The sequence below is a fragment of the Colletotrichum gloeosporioides genome (genome assembly GCF_011800055.1).
Source record: "Colletotrichum gloeosporioides strain Lc1 chromosome Unknown consensus_103, whole genome shotgun sequence".
Lineage (NCBI taxonomy): Eukaryota > Fungi > Ascomycota > Sordariomycetes > Glomerellales > Glomerellaceae > Colletotrichum > Colletotrichum gloeosporioides.
In genome coordinates, this window is record NW_025544748.1 from 240863 (window position 1) to 267320 (window position 26458).

Sequence of the window (26458 nt, forward strand, 5' to 3'; positions counted from 1 at the left end):
ATATGGGCCCAATGGCTGCAGGGGCGTTTCGAAATATTTTCAGAAAAATGGTGCGGTATGTACTGCACACAGCAGGTGGCAGACGGCCAGTTGGCAGCGGATGCATAAACGGGAGCCGGTGAAGATCTGGGGGATGAGGCGATCCCGTTTTGCTGTGGAGGGCGGCAAACAGGGGGCGAAGGTATGGAATAGAGTTGTGCCGTCATAAGTGCGAGGAGCGGCGCCAGGGATGGTGTTCAAGCGGACGCGAAACATTTGTCCACCCTCTCTGCGCGCCTGTTGGTTCCGTAGCCTTGCTCGGTGGCCAGTGACATGCCGGCCGGTGCAGCACCAGAGCTCCGTGTCGACTCTTGGTGCGGCGCGTCCTTGTCAAGCCTGCTGACCAAGGGAACCATCAGCGGCGACGCGCCGGGGTTCGGCGGATGGGAGGCGCGGAGGGATCCAGGAGTGATTCGAGATTGCACAGCCTTGCGGCGCCCGTTTGAAGGGGCACATGTTTGGTGTTGTTGAATTTTCGCGTGCCCACCGAAGAGAGGGGAGTTTCCTTTTTCTCGTCCCGCGGACGACCCGCCCGAAGCCGAAGGGAGCTGACGGGAAGCTCCCCACGAATGATGGAGACGGGACGGGGCTTCTGAGGAGAGAAGGGTCCGTAAAGAGGACGAGAGGCTTTTTGCGACTTGTCAATTGAGTAGGCTCACAGTGACAGGTCGTCGTGCCCATGCCAAGATGAGGTAAATCTCCGCTATGCCGACATCCGCAATTTGACGATCCGGTTGACAGAAGCCGAAAGCGCGAAGGGCCAATGTGACGATGCTGGAACGGAGATTGGAGATGGATAGAGTCAGAGGGGTGCAGTTCAAGAGGATCTTGGGCTCGTGGAGTCGTCGGGTCGAGGGCGATGGACTGAAGCCCCCATCCGCCGGTGTTATTAGGTGGTGCTGGACGCTGTATGTCAGAACCTACCTAGGGAGGTGAGGTCCAGTAAGGCGCTGGCCAGGGACGGAGGACGGTCCGATGAGGAAGGATGTCGGACATTGCCGCAGTGAGGTCAGCAAAGTCAGACAGAGTGTCTCGCGACAGTGCCGCTGCAATTGGTCGAGGGCGCGATGGGCAGCAGATGGTTTGATGGCAGTCGGGCCCGAGGCGATGCTGATTGACGGGGCCGTGAGGTAACGTTGGCAAGGGAAGGAGATGACAGCGGCAGCGGGTGGAAGGGGAAGGGTGAAGGGGGGGCGAGGAGAGGGGGACGGGGGGCTTGGTTGCTGCTGGGGCGGTAGAAGGACGGAAGCTTCTTTGCTTGTTCGATGCAGATGAGGAAAGTCTGGAAGGGACAGCGAAGGGTACCTACGGAAGGTAGAAGGAGGTGAGGTTGTCAACGGATGGACGAATGGGAGACCTGGGACCAGGGGGGGAAGGAGACGGAGGGGGGAGATAGTGTGGCCGGATAATAATGGAACGGGACGGGATGAGCACTGGAGTTATGCACGTTGAAAGAGGAAGGGACGTTGGAGAGTTGATGTCTGTGTGCCTGCGGTCATTCGTCGTTCGTCGTACCTGACAGTTTCCAAGTCGTTCTGCGCACCTTACACTCACCTCTGTCTGGGCTGTGTCGTGCCTGTCTTGCCTGGAGGGGGAGCAGGAGGGGAGGTGGGCTGCCTTGGGACGGGATTGGCAGGACGGGAAGGAGCGAGAAAGAAGCCGAACGAGGGATGCCAGTCGAGGGCCAATGGCGGAGCATCACTGGCTAGCGCGAGAAGAAACGGTGGGGCTGAGGCCGTTGCGATTCACATTGTTTTGGTGATTGCGCGCACTGTAACGGTGCTTGGGTTTATTATGTCGAAACACCGTGCCAATTGTGGGGTTCGGACGACTTCACACACACGTCCAGGAAGACGCCGGACGACGAGGGAAGGCAAGGCGCTGCACGGATACCCACGACAGTCAACGCAAGGCAGGAAGGGCCGCCGGATACACTGGTGCGGGCAGGCACGCAGGGACAGGAAAGAGGAGGGGAGAAGGAGAAAGTGAGAGGGAAGGAAAGAGCACGCTTGGCGCTTCCCTCACTGTGAGAGGCAAGAGACACCTTTTCCGTGCCCTGCTCCTGCTGTCCGACTCGACTCTCATCGCGTCCTGCCCTGGCTGCGAGGCTTCCTCCTGAGCGTTCCTTGGTCCAGAAACAATCAAACGGAGCGCGCCTTAATTGCTGCCGGGATGCCAACAGTACCTGTCCCTGATCCCAACCCAGCCCGCTGACATAAGGCCCTCCATCCATCAATCTATCCGTACCCGTAAGGCACGGAGAAAGATGCCCTACGCAGATGCAGATACAGTGGACGTGAACCGGCGGCTGTGTCTGTGGCCCTCCTCTCCTCCTAGGGCGAGAGGTCAAAGCCCAGGCTGGGGTCAATGACAGCTGTCAGATGAGCCACTCTCGGAGCAATGAAGCCTGTGACAGGCCCTGGAGAGTCGAGAGGCCCTAGAATAGCCGTAGACTAGACCAGAACGACACGACATGCCCTGCTCGCTCGCGATGCAAATGACGCCCAACAGGGTTGGGACCGGCGTGGTTGCGCGATGGAAGACCCCGTCGGGCGACGAGAAGCCTTCCTGATCAAGAGAATTGTGTTTGCGAATGATGCCCTGGCCTACCCCGTGTGTCCGTTCACCGAGCCCCGTGTGGAGATGGGGAGGCTATCGGAGGTGGCCGGGCAAGGGAAAGGGGGACCGAACGAAGGAAGGAATCGTCGCCGTTGTCGAATCGATGTAGGTGAAGATTGAGTGCGAGCGAGCGCGATGGATGGCGAGCGATAGCGATGATAGCCTTGCAACCCGGCAATAGCACCATCGCCAACCACCCCAGAAGGAGATTTGATCCCGAGTCCATCGACAATCGTCAAAGCAAGTGTCTCAGAAGCTTCCATTCATGCCTTGATGCCTGCCTTCGACAGCTTCTTCCGCCGCGCACAGACGGCCGAGTGGGGCCTGTGGACTTCCGGACCGGCCACGGTACAGGGGTGTTTTGGCATCAGGGGACGAAGGGCAGGCCAGGGTTCATGGGTGTTGTCTGCGTCATGGGTCCAGTCAGTTCAGTGTCTCTCGACTTTGTGAAAGGTACCTGTGTATCCGTACCGTACTTCGTACCTTGTCTCTGCTATATCCAATGTCCAAAAGTCCGCAAAGCAGGGGACCTAGGGACGAGCTCCAGAGCCGTGCAGCATCTCGACACTGGATGATGGGCGATGGATGGGCAGGCACACAGGCGTCTCTCGTCTGTCCTGGGCATCACCGTTCAATCGTCCATACCTGTCTGTTACATCTGCAGACTGCGCTGCACTGCACCTCAGTGGGGGACGGGCAAGGGGTAAACACCACCATGCCAGCCCATGCCCAGGTGCGCTGTGGCACTAGTGCTGTTAAGGCAGTGAAAGTGGACAGTCGAATTGTGGAATTGTTCTCCTCTGCCAAAGCACCTGCATCAAACGGGTCTGCTAAGTCGATTCTGGACCTGGGACGACGATGACGGAGCGTGGCCTCTGCAAATCTTCACCAAGACGAGAAGGCTCCAAGACAGCTCTCGCGGTGCTTGGACGCGATCATCCTTGATATTCCCTCCCAGATGGGGCATTATTCTTCAGCTTCAGGAAGAGGAAAAAAATAGAGATGCATGTGAGGTGGGATGTGGGCGACGGCATGGGTTGGATCCCCCCCATCGTCCATCGTCGGTCGCATGTGCAACCGCTGCAGTCCCGTCTGCTGCAAGTGCAATGGATGGCATGGCACGACGGGCAGCAGAGCAGGGCGGGCATGGATAAGGTAAGATACCTATCTCCCCGTCTTATGTTGCCTTGCCTTGGGTACGGATATCTCTGCGCATGAGGGACCCGATGCGCGATGCGATGGCTGTATGCAAACAGACCCTGCTTCCAGGCACATTGGCCAACTTCACACCTGATCTGACCTTACACGGCCCGTTCAACAGACATTTCCATCCTGTTGCGTTTCTTCAGTGCGTGGCATAAGATGCAGAGTGCATGCCTGCCCAACGCGCCTGCCGGCCTGCCTGTCTTCAGGGAAATTCATGTACGGTAATTGGCTGACGGGATCTGAGGAGGCAAGAAGATGATGGAAGGCAGGTAGGTAGGTACCTTACCTCCTGCCGCGACAATATTCCAGCGCGCCATTGCCCCAGACAGATGGAGCAGCACCATCGGGGTGCACCTACTTCATCTCACTCACCTAGGTACCTTAAGGAAAGAAGGGCCAGGAAGAAGGAGAGAAAAAATAAAACAAAACGGTCAGGTACTCCGTACAGGAGGCAGGTACCTTGGTTGCTTCCCTGCTCGCTCTGCGCACGGGTCATGTACCCTCTACTTCCGCGCCTGCATCCACAGCCCAATATGTCCTTCATCGAGTATTCGTACCTCCCTGATCCAAGACGGGGCAGGTACGTACCCTGTCCACCTCAGGATGGCCCCGGACGCTTCGCTCGCTCACTGGGACCTGAGGTGGTGGTGGACGTGGACTGGGCATGACCACACTGGACACTGGACTGACCGGCCATCTCGCCGCCATGATCCATCCGAACACCCCTTCCCTTGCCCGGGTCTTTTCCCTATCCACGTCCAAGGCAAGGCAAGGCAGGGCAGGGCAGGGAAAGGCAAGGCAGGACAAGGCAAGCCTGGCCAGGGTCCCGTCATGTCCAGGGCACTGTCCAATGCGTCCCTCTTCCAGTGCAATGTTCAGTCTAATGCCTGCCTCTGCCTGCCTGCCTTCCATCCTCATTACATGCTGGCTGCACTGCACTGCATCCACTGCATACCTACCTCCACAGTCCAGGTATCCGTAGGGTAAGATAGGTAGGTAGGCAGGCAAGTACACCTCACATAACGAATGCCGTTGTACCTGCCTCAGGATGGACCTCTGTGCAAGGTTGAATGAACGCACCTGGGAGGGAAGGCAGGTACTTGCCTACCTACCTACCTACCTCACTCTACCTTCCCTTCTTTCCCTTTACCTGACCTGACCTTGCCTTGCCTTCCTGACCTTGCCCCGGGTGCTGCTCTGCGCCGTTCTGCTCACCTCGTCCGTACCAATCCGTCTCTGCAGCTTCCATCTCGACTTATTCATCCCTCCTCCCAGTCTGTCTCTTGTCATTTTGCTGCCCAGCCATCGCCAACTCAGCCCGCAACGGCATCAACGCTTCACCAACACCACATAATATCTCCGGTCGAGGGTCCACGCAAAACACACACTTGCAGCATCCGCCTCGTCTACACTAGTGCGGCCAACTCCATCACCTCCCTCTGCCATCTCTGGCCACCAATCCATCAGAGAAGATATCCACACCACAGACCACAGACCTCGTCAACGACTTCATCATCTTCTTGACGCCGTCCAAGACCACACGCCCCCCCCTTCCCAGACATCTTCCTCGACCCCGTCCAGGCTACCTTGTTCAATATCTCCTCTCGGTTGCATTCCTTGCCTTCCATAGCCTTAGACAAGATCCACTGTGGTGCTCGACCAGGACGCTTCAACGGCTTTCAAAAGTACCTCTCCAGTGGCCTGTGTCCTCCTCGTCCATCTCCGTGCTTCATGCGCCACCGACTCGGCCGCACGGAGCTTCATTCAACTTGAGTCTCCCATCGGCTCCTTCCATCAGCCTCCGCCTTGAACCATCTTTCTGTTCACATATCGACTGTCCCCGGCGACAACACCAGGCCCGAGTCCTCTCGGTCAACTGTCCAGGCAAGAGGCCCCGTTCCAGCTACGACACTTGATCAACTCTCTCTGAGCTCCCAAACGAGCTTCGTACACACCGTCTCTGGCTACCGACTTGCCTGCATATCGCAAACCTGCTCCAGGGTACTCCAAACTTGGCTTCGTTGACCGCCCCCAAGTCCCGTTGTCGCTTGACAGCTCGCCTGCTACCAACGACTGCCACCGACCAGGGGGAGGCGACAACCACTGCCAAGGGATTTGCTTCGCGGCACAGACCAGAGCAGCGCAAGGATTACTACTCCTCTTTCCCAGCGACAGGGGCCTGGTCTCGTCCAGTATTTGACATTTTGCACCCTGATATAAGGCACTACCTTGCCTTACTCAACCGTCAACTTCTCTGTCTCTCCAATCCTTGCCCACCTAACCCAAACTGCGAACACTCCCGCCTTCTATTCAACAATTTAGTCTTTCGATACCAGCATTTAACAACTTTGATCGACCATCATTCCTACGGTTGATGGGGTCTTCGCCACCATTTTCTACAAAAGCAATCGTCTTTCGTTCCACGGAACGACAGAACTTGGACCTCTATTTCCTCAAACTCAAAAACACTATCCAAACGCCTTCGCCATGTCGAGCCAATTCTACGACTACAGCCAGTCCATCCCACCAAGGCCATTCCAAGGTGATCAAACCATGTCTCAACCAACGCTTGGCCACAATGGAAGCGCGCCAAAGCCGAACCTCTGGCTGCGCATGGTGCAACAACCGCGTAATGCGAAAGTTGCTGGCGGCAAGGATAAAGGTACGTTCTATTGCGCTTGATGTTCTTCGCACCATACACGGGCACTCGCCTGCTCTCCGCCTCGAACTCTGGCTTCTTGCTCGCCCTCTACCTTGCCTTTTGGCTTGGCCTCTGACCAGCCCTCAGTCTGCCTTCTAGCCTATGGCCGATCCGGAGAGAAGGCTAGAAGGACGCGAGAAGGTGGAGGGAGGAGGAAAGTGAAGACCACAGACTCGAAAGAGCTTTGTGGTCGGCGAACGCTTGTGCAATCATACTCCAGCCACAGAATCGGGGGCTAAGTAGCCGGACGGGACTATTGACTGTTATGCCCGCCCGTGTATCGACGGTTGTTGACTAGTTTCGCAGATACCAAGCCCATCGATCCACCACCCGTTGTCGAGTTGTGCGTCAACAAGAACAATTGGGACTGGAGCAGATATGGCAACCCCGAGGCCGTCGTCCACAACCCCCACCTGTTTCTCACGTGCGAATTGGTCAGTGTCGATTCCAAAGACAACGACAAGAAGGAAAAGGCGGATCTCTCCAAGGCCCTTCAAGGGGTGACGGTGTCTTCTTTGCACAAAGTCAAAGACCAGCATGGCAGCGACGCAGCTTACTTCGTTTTCGGCAACCTTTCCGTCAAGGTGCAGGGGACCTTCCAATTATATTTTGTCCTCTACGAGATTTTCAACGGTGAGGCTTGTTTTGAATGGGCCGAAGTCGTGTCGGAGCCGTTCGAAGTCCATTCGCCGCGGAGTTTCCCGGGATTGGCGCAGAGCACGACATTGACCAAGACCCTCAGCGACCAAGGGATCAGAGTGCGCATTAGAAAAGATTCGCATAAGATCCGCACTGCAGCAGACACCGCGAGATTTGCACAGGCCGTCACTCAGAAGCGAAGATTCCACGAGGACTCCCAACCGACCGTCGTCAAACGACACCGCGGCGAGGCAGCCACAGTCATGCCGCTCCAGATGCCGCTCCAACAAGCAAACAACTACGTTACTTCGGGGGGCTCGCAGCATAGCCCGTTTGATATGGCACAAGTTCAGCAACAGTACGCCATGGCACCGACATCCTTGGCCAGCTATCCTCTTACGCCAGCAGCCACCGTAACACAAAGCCCGCCACTCTGGTCAAACCCAAACACTCTGACGCCGAACTCGGCCGGAGGTTTGACGCAAAGTCCGCCGCTCATGTCGGATCCATACGAAAGCATGATGAGGATGGGGGACAGGGAGGCGTCCTGGAACGCACATGCAATGTACAGGCCCACATCGCAGATGGGCTACCGATACCCACCTCAAAACAACGTCAACTAGCAGAAAGCCGAAGTTTTGTACGGCTAGGCGAATTTCGAGTTTCGAGCAACAAGGAAAATGTCAAGTTTTCAACAACAGCGAGGAGAATGTCGAGTTTTCGAGCAACATGGAGTTTACTTGGATCGAATCGATTTCTGCGGAAGCACTGTCCTGGGATTGCATACTTGGGTAGACAGGCGTTACGGTTTTGGGATGAAGATACCCCTGGGTTCCTTGGGCAGGAGAGGCAGCATCTTGGGGGAAAGATGGCACATCACAGCACAGCAGCATAAAAACATGATCCTTTGTCGAAAATGAAGACCACTTCTACTCATTCAGGCGTTTCACTATGTCGTTCCTGCTATCCTTTGCCGCGCCGTGAAGCCACCGGACAACGACGGATTATCCGGGTACTTGTCCCTTGGACAGCGTTTCAAGTAGTAATGTGGGCGAGTCCAGGAACTATGGAGGAGTGAGGTGAGTGGTTTCACCCCTGGCATGGTCCCCACAGCGATGCTACTTGAAACAAGAGTGTGGGAGACAGATTCGGAGGATAGCCAGGGGGTTCGGGGAGGACCCTGATTGCAGCTCCAGCCAGCCAGTGTCGAGTCATCTCGAGATGGCCTTGACAAAGAAGTATTGACTTACAAAGGGGCTAGACCGGACGGACGGTGCGAGTAAGCATGTCGTTGTTTGGGTTCATATGTGGGACACCAAGGGCAGAATCCTTAATTCGAACAAGAAAGGCTAATGGTTGGGCTGGATACAATCACTTGCAGGGCGTTCTGGCTGCGCAGTCTATGTGGCGCATGCGCAAGAAGCAATGCGGAAGTTTAAAAAAGAAGACCCGGCATATGACACAGTTTGGTTTGGGAACGAACCCGACTGACTGGGGCAGGTTTAGGTTCTGGGTGAGTGGTTTGGGTAAACGGCCCGTCAAGCCCAAGGAGTCCAAGGAATCCATGATTCAGGTAAGCTTTTGAGGCGAGTCAGGACGATCTGGGAGGCATCAGACGGAGGGAGAAGAGAGTAAAAGTTTATTGCTTATTGATAATGAATTGGAGCTTTGATCGGAGGAAAGACGACAATGCGGAAAAAAGGGAGGGGGAGAGGCTCGAGCGAAGTGGTGCCGTGGAACCAACCCATCACACAGTTTTGCTACTGAGGTAAGGTACTAAGGCAAGGAAGGTAAGGTAGTATGTCAGTGTATCGGTAGGAAGGGGATGAAGGTTTGCTGGAAGGGTTCGATGAGCAGCCCTGCAGCGCTCTGATGGCAGATGAGCAGGGCAAGAGGGCCGTGAACACTCGGGGGTTAATTAATCTGAAGCGATGACAGGCAGCGGGTTCCTTGCACGGTGTAGGGCGCCTGCCGATTTGGGGACCGCAGCTTCAGCGCAGTGCAGGGGCCAAATATGGGGGGTTTTTGGTCGAGGCTCAAGAGGGAAGGAGATTTCCGAGAGGCAGTTGCAGTCTGCCGGGTTGACCGAGTAAGGGCGCTCTTTCTGTTTACTCGTCGCGCCTTCTCTTACGGATGAGGCACTCACATGCGAACGAGGTAACAGCGGTGCCTGCCTGCAACTGCGGCGTCGCGAAGTAAGGAAGGCAGGTGCACCCCGCAAGTGTGGTGTTTCTGTTTCTGCCCCGCCTTCGCAGCAAACCTGAGGTGCACCTGCCTGCACTGCACTGCACTGTACGGATTGCGACTCTGGGCAATGGAAAGTGGGTGAGTACGTACCCAACAGGTGCTTGGTCGCGTTTTCTCTCCCCGTCCTCTCCACTACCAACTCCTCCAACACGCCTCCTGCACCGCACCGACGCGATCCACGACGACCGCAACAACACGACATCGTCACCCGCGCGGGAATGCTCCTCCTGGCCTCAATTCTTCTGCTGCGATGAATCACTTCTCCAGCCATCATCGTCTGCACAGCCACGCCGCATACACTCGCTGCGTCTGACGTATTTGTCACCGCTTCGGTCCGGCAGGCGCAGCGGCCATCCCAGCCAGCCATCCGGACGATCAATCGCGCCCCTGCCGCTTGGCCTCTGCTGAAGAACAATGCAACGCATGAATTTGGTCCTCTGTCGACGTCTTCGAGCCATTCAGTCAGAGCTTACCGATCTCCCACCTCGTCCCGGATGTTCGTCCCTCCATCCATGCCGGCCGTGGCTGTCGTCCCATCTCTGACCACCCGTTCATCCACACCACCTCCGAACGGCCGGACCTGGACCTGGACCGGGCCCCGACTATGACGTGGATGATCCCGACATCTGTCGATGCATGGACCACGAAGGCAGATATCCGGGTGATCATACGGAATACAGAGGCTGATACAACTCTCTTCGCGGGTACTCAATGCGCCAGCGACGGCGGCAGGCGACATGAGCCTGGCAGGGCTGGTTAGACTCGAGCCGCTTCGTCGATCCTGCCGCTCCGCACCGGCCGTTCTGCGTTCCGGCGCCCGAACTCCGATGACTGTCTCAGGGTTCACAGATCGGGGCGCCTGTCGCGCCCTTTTCTCCGATGGACAGCTCCGCGTCGTTGGAGATCGCTGGCGGGATCATGAGGCTCAACCTAGGCGTTGTCTTGCCTGCCGCGGCCCCTTCGAGGTGTTGGACTCTGAACGCCACCCGACAGGCCCTTTTTTTTTTTTTTTTCGGGTGCCGCCGTCCGGTCCAAGTGCTTTAGAGTCTGCCACCGCTCGAGTGCCGCGGCCGACAAATGCGACTGTCTGCACCAATCTTTCAGCGCAACGTTCGATAAAACAACTGAATCGCCTGTATCTCAGAACATTGACTGGGGACAGCCGCTGCAGTCGAGATCCAGACCCAAGCAAGATCGAACATCAAGCAACACAGCACCCCGGCGATGGTTCCCTACATCATTGACAACTTGCCTTTTCTGGCCGCCCTCCCGGACAAATCGCCGCATTTGTCCACAACCGTTTGATGCACGCTGCCTCGATCGGGACTCTGCGATGCCGCCCTAAACGTCGAGGGTCCCTCGAACCAAGCGCCAGGAACAATGTGTCCCGGATGCCGGCTGGACGCATGCATACCTGCCGACGACAAGGGCTGGCGAGACACCTTACCCTCCATCTTGAGCATGACGTTCGATCTCGTCTGATGTCCGCCATCCCGTCTTGGTCTGTCAACATGGGCTGAATACTAGACGACTGTTCGGCTTCTGCCATGTTCCGATGACAGATGACACGCACAGAGCAGCCGCTCTGGCGGAAGACGTGCCTGCCAGAGGGCTTCCATCCATGCGCCGTGTCTCGATCTTCCGCTCCGCCGCCGTCTGTTCGTGGGGGAATGCCACCCCGGCCTCCCTCCCCACACCGCCGAAACCCTGGCCGAACTATGCCAGAGGCTGAGTTGCTTCAGGATCTTTTCTGCCAGAGTCTGGCCTCGCCATGGACTTTTGCCGCCTGTCGACTCCAACTTCACACGGTCAGCACCCCTCACGAAGGCCGAATTCGAAGTGTTCTGCCCCTTCTTCCGCAATCACTGCCCGCTCTATCAGCGACACAGCGCTGTACAACAGACGGCCTGCTCGCTTGTCTCGCTTGGGCCCCCACACCCTGGGCGATGGAGGGGATCTCCGACACAGCTGACTGCACGCCTTAAACTCTGATTTTTTCTTTTTCCAACTTCCGTTTTGCGGCTATTGACGTTACGAGATCTCGGCCACGTACAGGCATCTCTGGATGATCGCCACTCGCCTTATTCCGATGCAGTACCGACATGGATTTTGACTCCCCAGCCTGCTGCAAGCCACTCGAGCTGTGCTCATGTACCGGTACAACCACGTTGAAGGCCCGTTGTATTGGGTACATCTGCTGGCGTACCTGAACCGTACATACCCAAGACTACTTCTGCGGTGCAGTGCAGCAATAGCAGACAGCACACCCATTGGCCTGCAGATAAGCTTGCATTTGCACACCACCGCCCACGCCGTCGACACGCCCTCTTTGCGCCCCCAACGCATGGCGAGAGCTGTTCTGGGTGTGGCGCCAACGTGACAAGAATGCAAAGTTTGAGACAGGCACACGAACTCTGCTGTGTGAAATGGACATGACATTGAAATGGGTAATCGACAAGGGCTCAATCCCCGAATCGGCAAATGAAATTCAGAATGGACCTGGCAACCATCAGTGTCTATGCCACGTCGGAGAGACGAACGAGTGTCGATGCGCTGGAAGTGATGCCACTCGAGCTCGTCATGCGGCTTCTTGGGTCTTACCGATTGGGACCTGCGCATTCTCGCGCGATGCAGCCAGTCCGCAATGGGACGACCGTCGATTCACCTTTCCTTCTTTGCCATTATACTCACCGCAATTATGCTCGTCTGATATCTACGAGCTAGCTTCGCAGTGGCCCAGCATGTTGCGTGCTGCGCTTCTGCGTCAACGGTGGGTCATGGGCGGCTGTTCTCCTTCCCCTCACCGGTCCCCGCCTGCCCGCTTGTCTATTTACCCCGGGCTCGAGTTAGGCTGGCTCGCAGCTCTCCATTGTCATGGGTGCGCGGGCGAGACGGGCGCTGCCGGAATCGCGACTCCGAAAAGTTGAAACATTTTGCGAGGAGGGCCGATTCAATCAGGCCCTTCGGTACGTCGGGGCTTTTTACCCTATGTCGAGATCCCAGGACCTCAGGGAACCCCGGAGTTTGTGTGAGATTGATGGGCTCCGTCGTCTCAAAAAATCGTTCGATTGAAGCTTGAGAAGGGATGGCCCGTTACAATATTGAGCAGTAGCTCATTTCGGTGACATTGATAACGCCGATCCAATCGACGGCCTGGATCGCACAGGACATCTGTCAAACCTCATCTGCGCCGGCTTAGTGTGCCTGCCAATGCTCGCCTCTTGGCTGGCAACGAGCCAGGTTCACGTTGGCCGCGTCTCAGCCATGGACTCCCGGACTCCCGTGAAGCTGCCTGCCGCAGAGTCTCCGCACCAGTTGTGTTACGCGCTGCGACGTTCTAGACCTGACGGGTCCGTCATCCCGCCAACACTCTGGGAAGACCTGAATCTATTGGCGGCTGCGATCTGCTTCATAGTCCTCGGCACCCAGACACGGGACAGTCGGTCGGTGGCATTAGACATGCCGTCCCCACGTTCGCTTGCATGCGGAGATGCTTATGCGTAGCAACTGAGGCTCACCTCGTTCACCGGTTGATGGCCAACTCCAGACGATGTTACGGGGTGTCCTGGAAATGAGGATGTTCCCATGGAAATAACGTCTTCGTATTATCGCCAATCCCGCTTGACACGCTTAAGACAGTCTGATATGGCTGTCAGATTGCCACCCGTAAGCCAAGTGGCGGCCAGCCACTGCCGTCCTCGTCTCGCGAAGCGCTTCAGTCGATCTTTGGCAATATGGGGAAGGAAGACCCCATTCGATGGCACGTGGTCAGTGCCAGATCTTAGTTGAACGTTGCCTTCCGTTAGATCAGCGCTGGCTAATAACGTTTTGTTGGTGTTGGTTGACGCCCATGCGCCGCGACGCGCATTGCCACAACAGAGAGTGTGTGGGCTTCCACCAGGTGTGGCGGCAAGGCGGCTGCTCAAAGTAGTGATCTGCTTCCCGTCGTCCGGATCATCTCGCCGTGAGGTGGTGGGATTAGCAGGTACGGATTTCCAATTTGAACTGAAGCGAGCTGGTTTTTTGGGGGCGAGGTTTTATTTGGCTGGGGCAGGGATATGCGTCGGCACCGTGCCGGTTGGGAAAGGCAGGGGTTTTGGAGGGCGTTGTTGGTTCGCGTCGCGGTGGCGTTTCTTGATGTGGCGCGTGGTGAGGGTCGTGATCGGCGCGTGTGGTTGTGATATTCGAATTTCCATCTTAGGAAGCGCACACGTATCTGAGAAAATGCAGACGTTGCACAAGACTAATAGTGTTTGGGACTTTAGGATTCATGAGAATTCCGTGACTGAGCCATTGGCGACGCGTTGCCCACGTATGGTTGGCTGTGCCAGTTGCGGCTTGCTGAGTCTGATTCAACACTATCGATCTACCGTAGATGACGCTGGTTACGGCTTCAAATTGGGTTGGATATGAAAAATCATTGAAGGATAGAATAATGCGCACCATACAAAGAACATCAGCGATATTGCTCTGAGGTCTACCGACGCCTGTTTTCTGGTTGATGTCTACCTTTACCCCGTGATTGCAGTCTTAACAGCGACATAAATACTGAAGAACAACACACGCTGATCGGCACATCAAGAATGAGGTCGTCTTGGGCGTCCCTGATAGCTCTCAATTTGGTATCTGGCCGCTGGTGTGTTCGCGTTCGGTGGGTGACCTGCTGAGATGGTGCGTCGTGTGCTAGTTGACGTTGTTGAGTAGACAGGGCTCGAACTCCTGTTTGCTTTCATTGTTTCTGCAGTATTGTGTAGAATGAGCGAGAGGAGATGTTTAGAGGCAATGAAGATGGTGGTTGTGGTGATGGGAGTTTGCATTTACGGGTTGGCGAATGTTTTCTGGGTTGGAGGGGGGGTTTCACACCCATGAGAAGTCGATAGATGCTTTCGCAGCAGAAATTCTTCGCCGTGTCGGTATTCAAGATTGCAGAAGAGCCTTGGACAAGTTCGAATCTCTTGGAGACTTTATATCTGAATTGGTGGCCGGGGATTGTGTGCCTCTTTGTGTGAAAGGTTGGGTATAAATATGAGGGTTGAAGTTATGATGTGTGGAGAAACACTACAGTTTAGCTTGATTCTCTTCTCTCAGTACTTGGGGCGGCGTCGGTGGCATCTGCTTTAGAACCTGAGCGTTGGGTTGTTAGTCACTGCAAGTAGCCGAGGCGCTGGGTTCGGTCTTCTTCCTGCGGTGCTGTCTTGGGTTATTCATCCTCGCGGAATACCTTTGGGACGACTTAGTTGATTGAAGAGAGTAGGGGGGCTGGAACATGCTGGGTATACCTTGTGATGCCAGAGAACGAGGTCTTTGAAGGTTTTACAACCTGCAGAACAATGTGCAATAGAAGCCATCATTATTGCCTTTGTTGAGTAGTCTACTGCTAGCGGGTGGTTCTTGTACTATGACCTGATTGAGTGAGGGTCTGCCACCCCTGGTGTCAGTTTTCATGGGTTTTTGTGTAAGGTTAAAAGCTATGCCACGTATGACAGAAGATGGCTTGCAGGCAAGACAATCCTTGACATCGGCGTTTTAGTTACTGCTTAGAATGGGGGGACTGTGACATTGTACAGCTATTGTCTTTTGTAATGAGACATCGTTATTAGTAACCCACTAGACGGGTTGATTCCGTTGGTGTCTGGATATTCGCCTAGCGAATGAATGTATCGTAAGAGGGATGATAGCAAGTAGTGTTGCTGGTCACATTGATGAACAGCCGTTAAATTTATCAGCTTCTCCATGTTTCGGGTGGATCATTGGACGAAGATAATAGGCTGAGTTATCTACTTGGGACCTAAGAAGTGTGAAATATAAACCTTCGCTGCAATCTTTAAACTTGACTGATTTCAAAGTATTCGTTTGTATGTTGTGGAAAGGATCAGTCACTGCATCGTGCGAGTTATCCAGCCATCAAAATTGTATGCCCGCAGGCGGTGACCTGCGATGCGAAAGCATAAACGAAGAGCTAGAGGAGAACAAGGAGTGAGTGCGTGTGAGCACTCTTCATAGTCTGGTAGTGAAAGAGCATGATTTAAGGAAACAGTGTTTGGGGCTTTCACAGAATCTTTTCGTGGGTTCTACATGATAGTTCGAGACATCGTCCAGGTGGTCTCAACTGATAACGTCTCTCCATCTATTAAACCTAGAACTTTCTTGTCTTTGCAGAATAATCTCCCATCGCAGGGCTTTTGAGAGACTGTTGATGAATAGTTGAAAAAGAACACAGATGGTGGATGGTTGAGCGGATGTATTGATATGCCTTGATTTTGCCCGCGGGTGGGCGAAGCCCCTCCAACATGCAAGTCTCTAATCTTAGGATAAACTCAGATCCTCTTGACGAAACAGCAGTCCAAACATTCCAAACCTGGAGAGGTATTCATCGGCCTTTGTACCGGACCATTGACGATCAATGTAGTCTCGAAGGTTGTTTTGAAGCCACAACACCTCACGACGACAATCGCTGGAATCATAAATGCAACCCGTATAAAGTTTAATGGGTATTGTAACGTAGCTGCGGTTGTTGGTGTCCCGGAAGACCGTAGCGCGTGAGGTGTAGGACTTGTCGAGGACAGTCGGCTCGCTTTGCCTGGGCCTACTCACTATCCACACACTAATGCCCGAGTTCAACCACGACCTGATGAGGGCAAACAATGCCAACCGTCTGCTCGAAAAACTCCGTGGTGCAAAGAAATAATAGTTTGGAGCCATTTCGATGGCGATGTTTTTGGGATGGCCATATCGGTCTCTCAAAAGAGACAGGGGGTCCAGGTGTGGATCATGTTCGCGAGTGAAAGAAAACTCAGTATCTGAAGGAAGGGCGGTCCCATTGATTTTAAGGTAGATAAGATCTTGCGAAAGGCGTAGACGTATTTGAACTCTTTCAGACTCTTTCTTTGCGGTCAAAGCCGTAAATGGTCGTTGGCTGTGGACACTTGAGCCGGCAGGTGCAGATGCAGCTGTGGTCTGGGTCGGGGCGTTGTCAAGAAGCTTTACCACACGAATGCAAGCGGTCCGAGCCTCTCTGCAAGCAAACATGACGCTCTGAAGGCTATAGACTGAGGGATTTTCGTTGAACCACGACCTTTTGAGGGGTGTAGTGTTGTTTGGGTCGAAAGATGGTGGTAGCAAGCGAGGTCCTCGTTGTGTTGGTAGTTCATATCGAGGATCCACTTCAACACAATTTGACGAGACTCCTTCAGTACTGGAATGATGTACGGAGAGATAGTTGACTCCATTTTGAGGAGGGGTTACTACCGTCTCCCAGATTTGATCTCTCAACTCCGGGGGCAAAGAGGAGAAAAGGGGAAATCCGACTTGTGGTGTATTAATGAGCTGGGCCTCCGTCGTGAAATATTTCGTGTTGGTGATTTCCGCAAAGACTGGGCGGAGATTGAGGGGCAGATAGAAACTGAGTGTAGGTGCCAGACTGTGCAGTGGGCACATTATGTCAAAAGCTCTTTTCCCTTGCGGGTTAGGACCCAGTCGCTTTTTGAACCCTTCCCCAAAGCAGCGCCACTTTGAACATCAAGGTCAGTCCAAAAGTCAGTAATGATCACGTGAATAGGCAATTGGTCGAGCAAGCCCAGAGAGGTTCTGTGTGTTGAAACCTCAGCCATCAGTCGACAGGATATGTAGGTGGACCAGAGGGGACATGTTGAAGTGGAAACACTCTCCTGCTGAATGCCGAACTCAGCGAATTATCATAAAGACCTCTAGTTGGTAATATTCAGAAATGGCATGATGCTCTCGTCAACTGGCCTGGGCCAGACAGCTCTTTACGCTGATAAACGTTTTATCTACCTCCAGCCCGACTATCTTCACGATTGCGAAGTCGCATTGGACCCCACAGTGCTGTTAGAGTACTCCAACACCCACTTCCCTGTCTCATACACGTCAAAGCTTTCCTCCTTAGACGGGTCTGCGTTCAACTTCTGCGCCTTCACCCGCCAGATGTAGCTTCCAGCCGGGATGAACGTCTTATTCGCATCAGAACCATCCCAGTACCAGTTGCTTGCACGGCCCCAAACAGCATCTGATGTTGTCTGCCACGACTTGGCAACTTCCTTTCCGGAATCGGCATCCACGATGTAGATGCTCAGGTTCCGTGTTTGAACGAAGAGCGCGATCCAGACTCCGGGAAACATGTTGTCGGCGAAAGATGCGGGGACGTCTTTGCTGGTGTCCAGGGTGCAAGTAAAGACGCGGCCCTCTTCCATGCGCACCGGCGATGAAGACGTCATGTTCCACATCATGAGATATGATGTATTCCGCTTGATGATGGGGAGTGTTGCAAGAGGAGCGCCGAAGCCGGTGTAGGGCAGGGTCAAGTTGTTGACGTCGGCTGAACCCTCTGCCTCAATGGCCACATAGCCGCCGAAGAAGGATACACGTGTCGCGGCTTCAGGAAGGCTCGGCTCTTTGGTGAGTGCAACGGAGACAGTAGATGATTTACCAGGCTCAACCTTGATGGTCGCTGGGGTGACCCTGACGTCGGCGTAAACTGCAGTGGCCTCGCCTTTAGTGAAGTTGTAGCCATTGGCTTGCTTGAGAATGTAGCCGGATGCTGCACCGACGTGGCTCAGGTGGTACGTAATGGCCTTGGTTCCCGTGTTCTTGATGCTGAAGCTGAGTTCTTTGGGGCGGTTGGCCGTGTCGTTGAAGGAGAGCGCACCGGTGCTGAGCACTGTTGTGGAATGTACTGCGTTCCACGCATCTAAGAAACCACCTCCCTGTTGGAAGACGGGAGCCAAGAAGTCTGAGACCGCGCCCTTGCCGTCGTTCCACTTGACCGGACGAGCGGTGGTGGCAATCACAGCCTGGATCTCTTCGGGAGTGTAGTCGGGATGGTTCTGCCTCACGAGTCCGGCAACGCCGGCCTCGAATGGAACAGACTGACTGGTACCTATTGCGGATTGTCAGTATTAAACCGCCAATCTTGAGAGCTGTTCCACTTACCACTCACGACGCCGTAGCCTCCGTACTTGCTAGGAAATGTGCTGATGAGGTTGCCGCCAGGGGCAAGGACGAGGGGCATAGCGCCTCCAGTAAGGGTCGGGCCCCAACTGGAGAAACTCGAAGCAAAGTCACCCGTGAGATTGTTGGCCCTGTTCTCCAGCTGAATATTGGCAATCGAAGCCTCGTTGGCGAGATAGACCTTCGAGGCAGGGCTTTTTTGGAACGCGTTTAGTAGCTTGACTCCAACGTCATATTCTACTGTAGCAATGCCCTTGAGATTGGGATCCGAGCTGTCTTCGTAGAATCCGGGACCGTCTGCAACAGTCCAGTTCTTTGTGGCGTAGTAGATAATGTAGGGAATTCCCAAGGCCTTCGTAATGGAAGCATCCGCACCACTGGCATCTGTCCAGCATTGCGAAAGCGAGGCGAGAATGACAGTATTTGAAAGATCAGTCGGCAGGTCTGTCGGACTCGGAAGTGGCTGACAGTCAGTAGAGGCATCAACTTCCTTGTTAGGGGACCAGATGGTCAACTGGTTGTTCGCAGGAAGATCATATGGCAGACCAGGGACGAATCGGATCTCTCCACCATCGGTACCAGAGGTCCAGTTGCCTTGCCAGGTGAGGTATGGGGTGACGGTATTGTCCGTGGAGCCGACGGATGTGATAGCATCTGCCATGCCGGGGCTGACGCCTGAAAAGACCCCAGGGCCTCCGTTGCCGCTTGGAAGTGAGACATATGTGCCGTTCTTAAAGAGGCGCGTAGCTACAGCAGACCAGGGATCTTGCGGTTATCAGCGCTAACGCGTCAAATAGGGTTTTGATGAAGAACCTTACCTTCAGGGAAGGCTTGACCGCCACCAAAAGAGCAAGAAATAGCATCAACACCCCGATCAGCAGCCTCCAGAAAAGAGTTGATCAACATATCGTTAGTGCTGCCTCCGTTGCAAGGCTGAATGCGATAAAGCTCGTAGGTTGCATCAGGTGCCACGCCGAGAACACCGTAGCGAGCTTCGTCCCCCTTGGCAGCAATGACACCCAGAACGTGAGTGCCGTGAAAAGAGCAATTGTCACGGACGTCATTATCGTTGTCTGTCAAGTCATGCGCATAACCAACGTCCACCTTGCTGAGGCCCGGGACGTCTACGTCGAAGCCACTGTCAATGACAGCAATGCGCACGCCTTTGCCGGTAAAGTTGGCTGCGTGAAGCTTGGCGACGCCAGTATCAACGTGTGTGGATAAAGTGTCGCCTGCTCCGTCTCTGGCATGGAGTTGTGGCAGGCCGCGCTTGATGTACGTTCCAAAATCACGGTGGATGCGTCTGTCGTTGTAGAGAGTTGGCTGGACATTGATGACCGGCCAAGCCTTCTTAACTCCATCGATACCCTGAACAGTCGCAAGAACAGACTTTTGGGCGACTTTGTCGCTATTGCATTCTAGGTTGAAGGAGGCCCCCTGGAATACGGAGTGAGTGAAGTAGTATCGTTTTGACGCGGTACAATCTAGGCCAGAAGTAGCGAGTGAAGTCTGGACTTGGTTGTTCAAGTTGTCGGCGGTCTACCGCAAAGTTAGACCTATCCAGAAGTTTTATGAAAACAATTCAAAGTGTTTATCCTACCAACTGAGTTGATCCGTCAAATTCAACCACGAACGCATCCTTGTAAGCGGCAGCCGCCAGAAGAGGAAGGCAAGCCGCGATGGCGGCTTGCGTAAAGAGGGACTTCATCCGGGGCTGAGAACGAGTGTGAGAGTCAGAGAAATGACAGCTGAGGCTGACGGCCAGGATGTTTGACAGCCAAGCACAGGACAACAGGTGATTTTGTACAAGATGCTGAGACTGACTCGTGCAACTATCACGAACCCCCTAGCGCAGGGGCCAATACGATCGCTCTCGCATATTTCTCTAGTTTTCCCATTGGTCGAACTCTAACATATTGGTTACAATTACCGGACCATCCGTGATAGGTCTCTACCGGATTTTGTGGGTACAAAGCATTTAATATGGGATGAACTGCGCCCGAGGATTCGGGTCAGTCGGCTTATGCTTATGGTCAAGTGCTGGGCTTCATAAAGACGGACAAATGGTCTGCCATTGTCCGCGCCCATCGTTCCATTTCCTCGGATACCTGAAATAGTTTATGAACCAATATCTCATGACAAGAACAGTACTTCAAAGACTGGGATCGCAGGCGTATCTCTCCAATGACTCCTCAGAGCATACATACCCCGGCCACGGCGCATCCCACGGCCCTTCAGCAATCTCATAGTTGTGGAACTGCGGCGTCGAAGTCCAGCGAAACAAGTCTTCAATCGCTGACGCAACCCGGATTAATCGCGCCTCAGAATATTGCCGGCCATAGACACAAATACCGAAGGCTGCGCCGTATCCGCTCTGACCGATCGGCACCGACGCAACGGGATATCCAGCATACGAGGGGATCGAGGCACAAGCATTATCATGGCCACCAGATGGATCATTCGGCACCAGCAAGCCGTCAAGTTCAATCACAGTGCCGTTCTCGAGCGTGTACGCATGTCCGCCATCAATGACCTCGCGAGCGGTCCTTCTGCCCCACCCGAAGGCTTTCCAGAACTCGTCGCCCATGGTTCCATTCGTTGCGATGGCGTTGTCGTAGAAGTCTTGCCCCGAAACCGTGTTGTACCACCAGGTACTGTTGCCAAGGGCGCCAGTAGTGTCGTTGTGTGCATCATTCCACGCTGCCATTTCCGCGAGACTGCTCATTCCATGTCGCTCGTCTGATTCGGGAAAGGTCCAATTTCGGAGAAATTCGCCATATGCCACGGCAAGAAGGGTGTTGTAGGCAATGAGCTGACCATATTCCTCAGGAACCTCAGCCGGCTGACCAAAGCCGTACTTGTTTGCCACGTTCTCAATGTGAGCAATGTCCTAGATATTGCATTAGCTGGGGCGATGGCGCAGACTCAGAGAGGGCCTACAGTGATGTTATAGATCTCGGCTCCAGCAGCTCTCAACTCGTGGACACGGCTTTCATATGCCTCGCGCTGGCCCGGCGAGTTTATGCCCTAGGATCACATAAGTCAGCATTGTAACGGCTGTGACCGCGGTAACATACACCAATCGTGGACCAATATGGATTCCAAGGGAGACCGAGTTTCATCCCTTGAAGAGAACTCTGATCCGTGACCTCAGCGGCATATCCGTTTTTGGGATAATTCCCAAGAGCGTCGAATGTTAGATTGTCGAAACGATCGGGTCCGGCCATGATATCGAGCAGAACTGCAACATCGCGCATCGAGCGAGCCATAGGTCCTGGCGTGTCGTGGTAGAAGCTTCCAGGGACAACACCGTGGCGGGATATCAGCCCAGGAGTTGTCTTGATCGTGTAAAGCCCCAGTAGCGCAGCAGGGTGAACCAAGGACCTTAGATGTCATTGTCAGGATGCGGGCCTTGAAAGGAAATTCAAGCTGAACTCACCCGTGAGTTTCGGTTCCTAAGGCAATCGTCGCCTGGTTGCTTCTTACTGAGACTGCAGAGCCACCACTACTCCCGGAAGTAGGTTGAGTAAGGTTAAAGGGGTTTCTTGTCTGCCCTACGCGAGTTGAATAGCCATCAGAGAAGTTTGTGAGCGCCCGATGGTCAGCAGCCTCTGAGAGAGCGGTGTGCCCCAGTAGAACACCACCTGCTTGGCGTATCTTGGTCACGATGGTTGCTTCAGATGAATATCTTCCACCAAGTAAAACAAGACCGCCTTCGCTCGTGTTGTGTTTGTCGTCGGTGTAGATGTTATCTTTAACCATAAATGGAATGCCATGCAACGGTCCCCTGATCCCTTTGACATTTCGCTCATCGTCTAAGCTAGCGGCGATGGCTGGGGCGTCGGGGTTAACTTCGCTAACCGAACGAAGGACTGCGTTTGTTTGCTCAATACGAGCTACATAGCAGCTTACTAGGTCCTGGCTTGTGAGATTTCCTAGAGTCATCCAGCGCTGAAGAGTGCCGATCGTCGCGTCTTCGATGTCGATTCCCTTGCAGAGGGGCACTATTTCAGTCCGGTTAGATTAGAATCAACACGTTTACGACGCACGTACTGGGAAACGGCGGGTCTTCGCCACGCGGCTCATTGAACAGCGAACATACAACACCCGTGGCCAAGCTACACGCTAGCACAGCGACTTTGACGAGCGATCCCATGCTGACAAAAGCCATCCCTCAAGCCTAACCTTGAATCAGACGTCAAAAACATGACATGGCGTCTAATCTATTGGGCAGAACGATGTTCTTTCAGATTTATAAGTAATCCGCCAAGTCTTCTTCAAATTTGCTGCGGGCCTTATCAATGGTCATCACTTAGATAAGTTGCCGTCGCCGATACCATCGACCCTGGTCCGGTTCTCTCGGTGAGAGGACTGATAAGGGTGCCGGCGCGGCATTCAGGTGGGGCCGGGCATCGGAGAGTCAACAAGCTTAACCTAACTTGTGTCTAGCCGGCGGCTACAGCTGCCGTTTCTGCGTTGGTCAGGGATCTTCATCCCTCCGGTATCTGTGGAGCCTCAGACGTCGGACATAATCCCGATTTATTGTCCTTGAAATGCGGAGCTTATCTGCAGTGGAGTTCTCTGGAAGGTGACACGCTTGACGCGAGAATCATGATGACCAAAAGCCTTGCCGCGCCGTCATAAATCTTATTCTCCCATACCAAAATTTCACGGCCTCGGTTGAGCACCTCCAAATACCAGAAATAGTCCACGGATTGGCCAAATGCCTTCCGAGATCAAATTCAGTCTCTCCCAACAGCCCACTTCGTTGCGTCCTTCAGCCATGCAAACACCATTTCTGTTCCATTCAAGACATTCCTTGCCATAAGACCCTTCTTCGGGTCTCTTTCGGGACCCGGGTCATTGAAAGTCTGCACCAAGCGCGTATTATTCTTGCCAACCTCTAGGATGGAGCCGCTCGGGACTCCGTCATCCTCGGCGCACCGAAGCATTGCCTCGGCGACCTCTTCCGGAGTTACCCAGCCGTCCTGGCTCTCGTCCAAGTTGATAAGCTTCTCTGGATGCTCCGTCCATAGAGGCGTACGGACAACGCCAGGCGCGACGGCATTGATGCGGACTCCATCCGTTTCCTCCAGCCGAGCTAAACTCCGGACAAAGCCGGTGATGGCGAACTTGGACGCGGAGTAAAGTGGGGCGTTTATGTTCGGCACCTGACCCGCGACGGAAGAAATGTGGACAATTCGCTTGGGGTTGCCTGGTGAGGCCTTCACAGCAGGAGGGAGCTTTGCGTCCGTGACTTCTTTTGGGTGAAGCCAGTAAGAGATCGCCAGCTGTGTGGCTCGAATCGGGTGCGTGATGTTGATATCCAGCAGCTTGTAGTGTCCTCCGTCAACGCTGTCCTTGCTCTCTGATGACCCTGGAGGATGCCAAAAGTTCGACCAATGCGGCTCATATACGCCTGCTCCAGGACAGAGAATGTCGAAATTTCCAAACTCGGCGAGAGTCGCGTCAAACATTTTCGACAGCGCTGGCCATGAGGTGACATCAGTCTTGACGAAAATTGCTCGGGGACTGCTATTGTGCTTGGAAACCAGCTCTTCCGCTTCAGGTCTCAGAGCCAGGTCGGCAATGACGACATTGCAGCCACGCTTGAGAAGCAGCTCAGCAAAGGAAAAGTTGATACCTGCGTGCGGCGTCAGTGTCAACGCGTTCCTGGTGTCGATTTGTGATGTGACCGACCGGAGCCTGCTCCCGTGACGATCGCCGTCTTTCCAGACACGCTGAAAGGCGTGCTTTGCTTTGGTGTGTTGGCAGCCATACCGTATGTTGGTTCTTTTTAATACAATAAGACCACGGATTCTTGAATGTTGAAAAAATAATCTGATAGTTTTGAGATGAGTGAAAGTCTAAGTTGGTATATCTCAACATAAAAAGGACCCTGGGGTGGGTTCCCCTCCCGCTCGGTTTTCTTGCCGTCCAATATCCGGGAAACTTGCCTTTTCAGATGACCAAGGGCGGGGTTCGACTTGCGTATGTTTGAGGCTCTTATTGGACGGCCCTAAAAAGACGCCTTTCGGATGCCATTTCACCGAGTCAACAGGGCAGCTGAGACATACGCACGGCGAGTATCGCTCCAACGCCCCCACGATGCAGCTTGACGAGTGAGGGGAAGCTACCCCGCAACCCCGCAGCGAGACTGTTTGGCCAGGATGGCCAGCGGGAAACTGTAACCCTCAAGCCTCGGAATTAACGGGCATCATCAAAACAGTAAGCGAGAAAGAAAAGAGTTGGTATTTTCGAATAAAACTCCGGATCTAAACTCCTTGCGAACTCCGCTGGGTATCTGGTGTCATCAGCCGTTGAACGCTGTCAACCACGGAGCTAAGCTTTCCCAGAGAAACAACGGACGATGTCGTCGAAACTCGCGCAAACAGACCCAGTGTTGACACCAACTGTTTGAAAGTCGTTGCCTGATCAGGGTGCAACCGAGCAAAGACTGCCGTAATGCAAAATGAGCTTACAGCGACTTGAACAAAGTGGCTAGGGTTATGATGTTTAGTTGCCATCAAGTGGATGCAGGAGGAGGGTTTCAAACCTACCGGTCCATGCTGGTTGTGCTGGGATCCATATTGACAATGACGTTAAGAACCTCAGATGCGAATTGCGCAACAATATGCTCTGACTTTTCAAGCCCAGAGATGTCCGCACCCGCTTTTTGAAAGAGTCGTGCGTACGCGAAGAGAGCCATTTCGAAAAGAAACAACTTGGATGGGTAGCTGGAAACAGGAACCGATAATTTTGATGTGTCTGAATGTGTACTGTTGGGAGTCCAAGCAAAGAGATGGTCTTCCCACCTCCTTGTCTCGAGCACTTCTGAGTTGAATCTTTGAAGAACCACAATCCATTTCTCGGCACGATCGCTCACTTTTGCAACTGAGTTCGGATCACTAACGTCACCTGCCATGTGTAGATCTTCAGACATGCGAGAGCAGAGCTGGGATAGCCGGCAATGAGCGTGGAAATCTCGAAAAGTTGCAGTGACACCGGGTTTGTCGCATTCGCTTAGTGGGTCATGGTCGATGAAGGCATCGCTTAATGACTGCATATCCATAGTGTTAGAAAGGAAATATGCACTTCTTCACAATCTCCAGAAGACTCGACGGCAAACACTGACAGAAAATTGTCCTGATCGCATTCTAAATGCCTTTTCGATGCAGTATAAAAGCCAGAAGGCTTGTCGAAGTTGATGGATCTCGCTTTCAGTCTGACATAATTGACGGATCGAAGCGATGCTGTTGAGTCTTAAGGCCTGGGCGCAGGAGACGCAAAGACCCAACATGCATGAGGTCTGCTCTACCCTATATTGCAATGTGGCGATAAGCTTCGAAACTTATCATTAGCTTGTGCTGTTTCAAATGCTAGTGAATAGAAACTCACCGTCGTGAGTAAAGCCTGTGAGACAATTAGAGCCGGGACAACATGGGAGTTCGGGGTCACAGATAGGTACCTTGAAGACCAAGATCGATGGCCTGGCAACAAACATCTTCTCCACTGCCAGCAAGGCCTCCTCATAGTGTGAACTACCGCCGGTATCGTTGCTAGTTGTCGGGCTGGAGCGACTGCTCTTTGAATAGTTGAGATTGCCAATGGCCATGGACGCAAAGACCAGAGCTCTCTTCGCCGGATCTGTAACACCCTCTAGGATAATCTCCTGGTAAAGACGAGATATCTCAATTTCCGATACATAAATGGCTCCCCTAAGTCAAATTAGAAGCAAGCACGTCATATCTGAAGCCGAGACGTACAGGTATGGACGAGAAAGAAACGCTGCGCGACGTCTGGTCAGTACAATGCTGAGGAAGAGAATATCTTGCATCGGTACCTTGGATGAACTGAAAGTGGGTATCGACATGGGGCGAAGGTATGCTCATATTGTCGAACAGATTGAGATATTCATGAGTCGCAAAACACTCCTCGACAACTTCAAGCAAACGTGCGATGAGTTCGCTGGACGTTTCGTTGAGGTTTCTCCGTCTGTTTAAGAACAGCTTTACCATATCGAGAGTGGGACTGGGAAGA

The 26458-nt window shown here is 53.8% G+C and overlaps 4 protein-coding genes across 4 annotated transcripts; 1 reads left to right on the plus strand and 3 right to left on the minus strand.

The window, feature by feature from the left end:
* Nucleotides 1–6351: 6351 nt before the first annotated feature.
* On the plus strand, nt 6352–7827 carry GCG54_00003908 (Spore development regulator VOSA; the record flags this gene model as incomplete). The annotated part of the gene is made up of 2 exons (XM_045403966.1): nt 6352–6526; nt 6872–7827. The coding sequence occupies 2 exons, from the start codon at nt 6352–6354 to the stop codon at nt 7825–7827; spliced, it is 1131 nt and encodes a 376-aa protein (XP_045257166.1).
* Nucleotides 7828–17262: 9435 nt separating this feature from the next.
* GCG54_00003909 (putative amidase) lies at nt 17263–22574 on the minus strand (the record flags this gene model as incomplete). Its single annotated transcript, XM_045403967.1, has 9 exons — nt 17263–18347; nt 18401–19183; nt 19237–19957; nt 20019–20132; nt 20622–21308; nt 21359–21445; nt 21496–21802; nt 21858–22422; nt 22472–22574. 9 exons carry the CDS (start codon nt 22572–22574, stop codon nt 17263–17265), a joined length of 4452 nt encoding a protein of 1483 aa, XP_045257167.1.
* Nucleotides 22575–23160: 586 nt separating this feature from the next.
* On the minus strand, nt 23161–24197 carry GCG54_00003910 (Oxidoreductase UcpA; the record flags this gene model as incomplete). The annotated part of the gene is made up of 2 exons (XM_045403968.1): nt 23161–24062; nt 24119–24197. The coding sequence occupies 2 exons, from the start codon at nt 24195–24197 to the stop codon at nt 23161–23163; spliced, it is 981 nt and encodes a 326-aa protein (XP_045257168.1).
* A 496-nt stretch (nt 24198–24693) lies between these two features.
* On the minus strand, nt 24694–26436 carry GCG54_00003911 (uncharacterized protein; the record flags this gene model as incomplete). The annotated part of the gene is made up of 5 exons (XM_045403969.1): nt 24694–24919; nt 24979–25478; nt 25817–25831; nt 25887–26136; nt 26273–26436. 5 exons carry the CDS (start codon nt 26434–26436, stop codon nt 24694–24696), a joined length of 1155 nt encoding a protein of 384 aa, XP_045257169.1.
* Between the last annotated feature and the right edge of the window lie 22 nt (nt 26437–26458).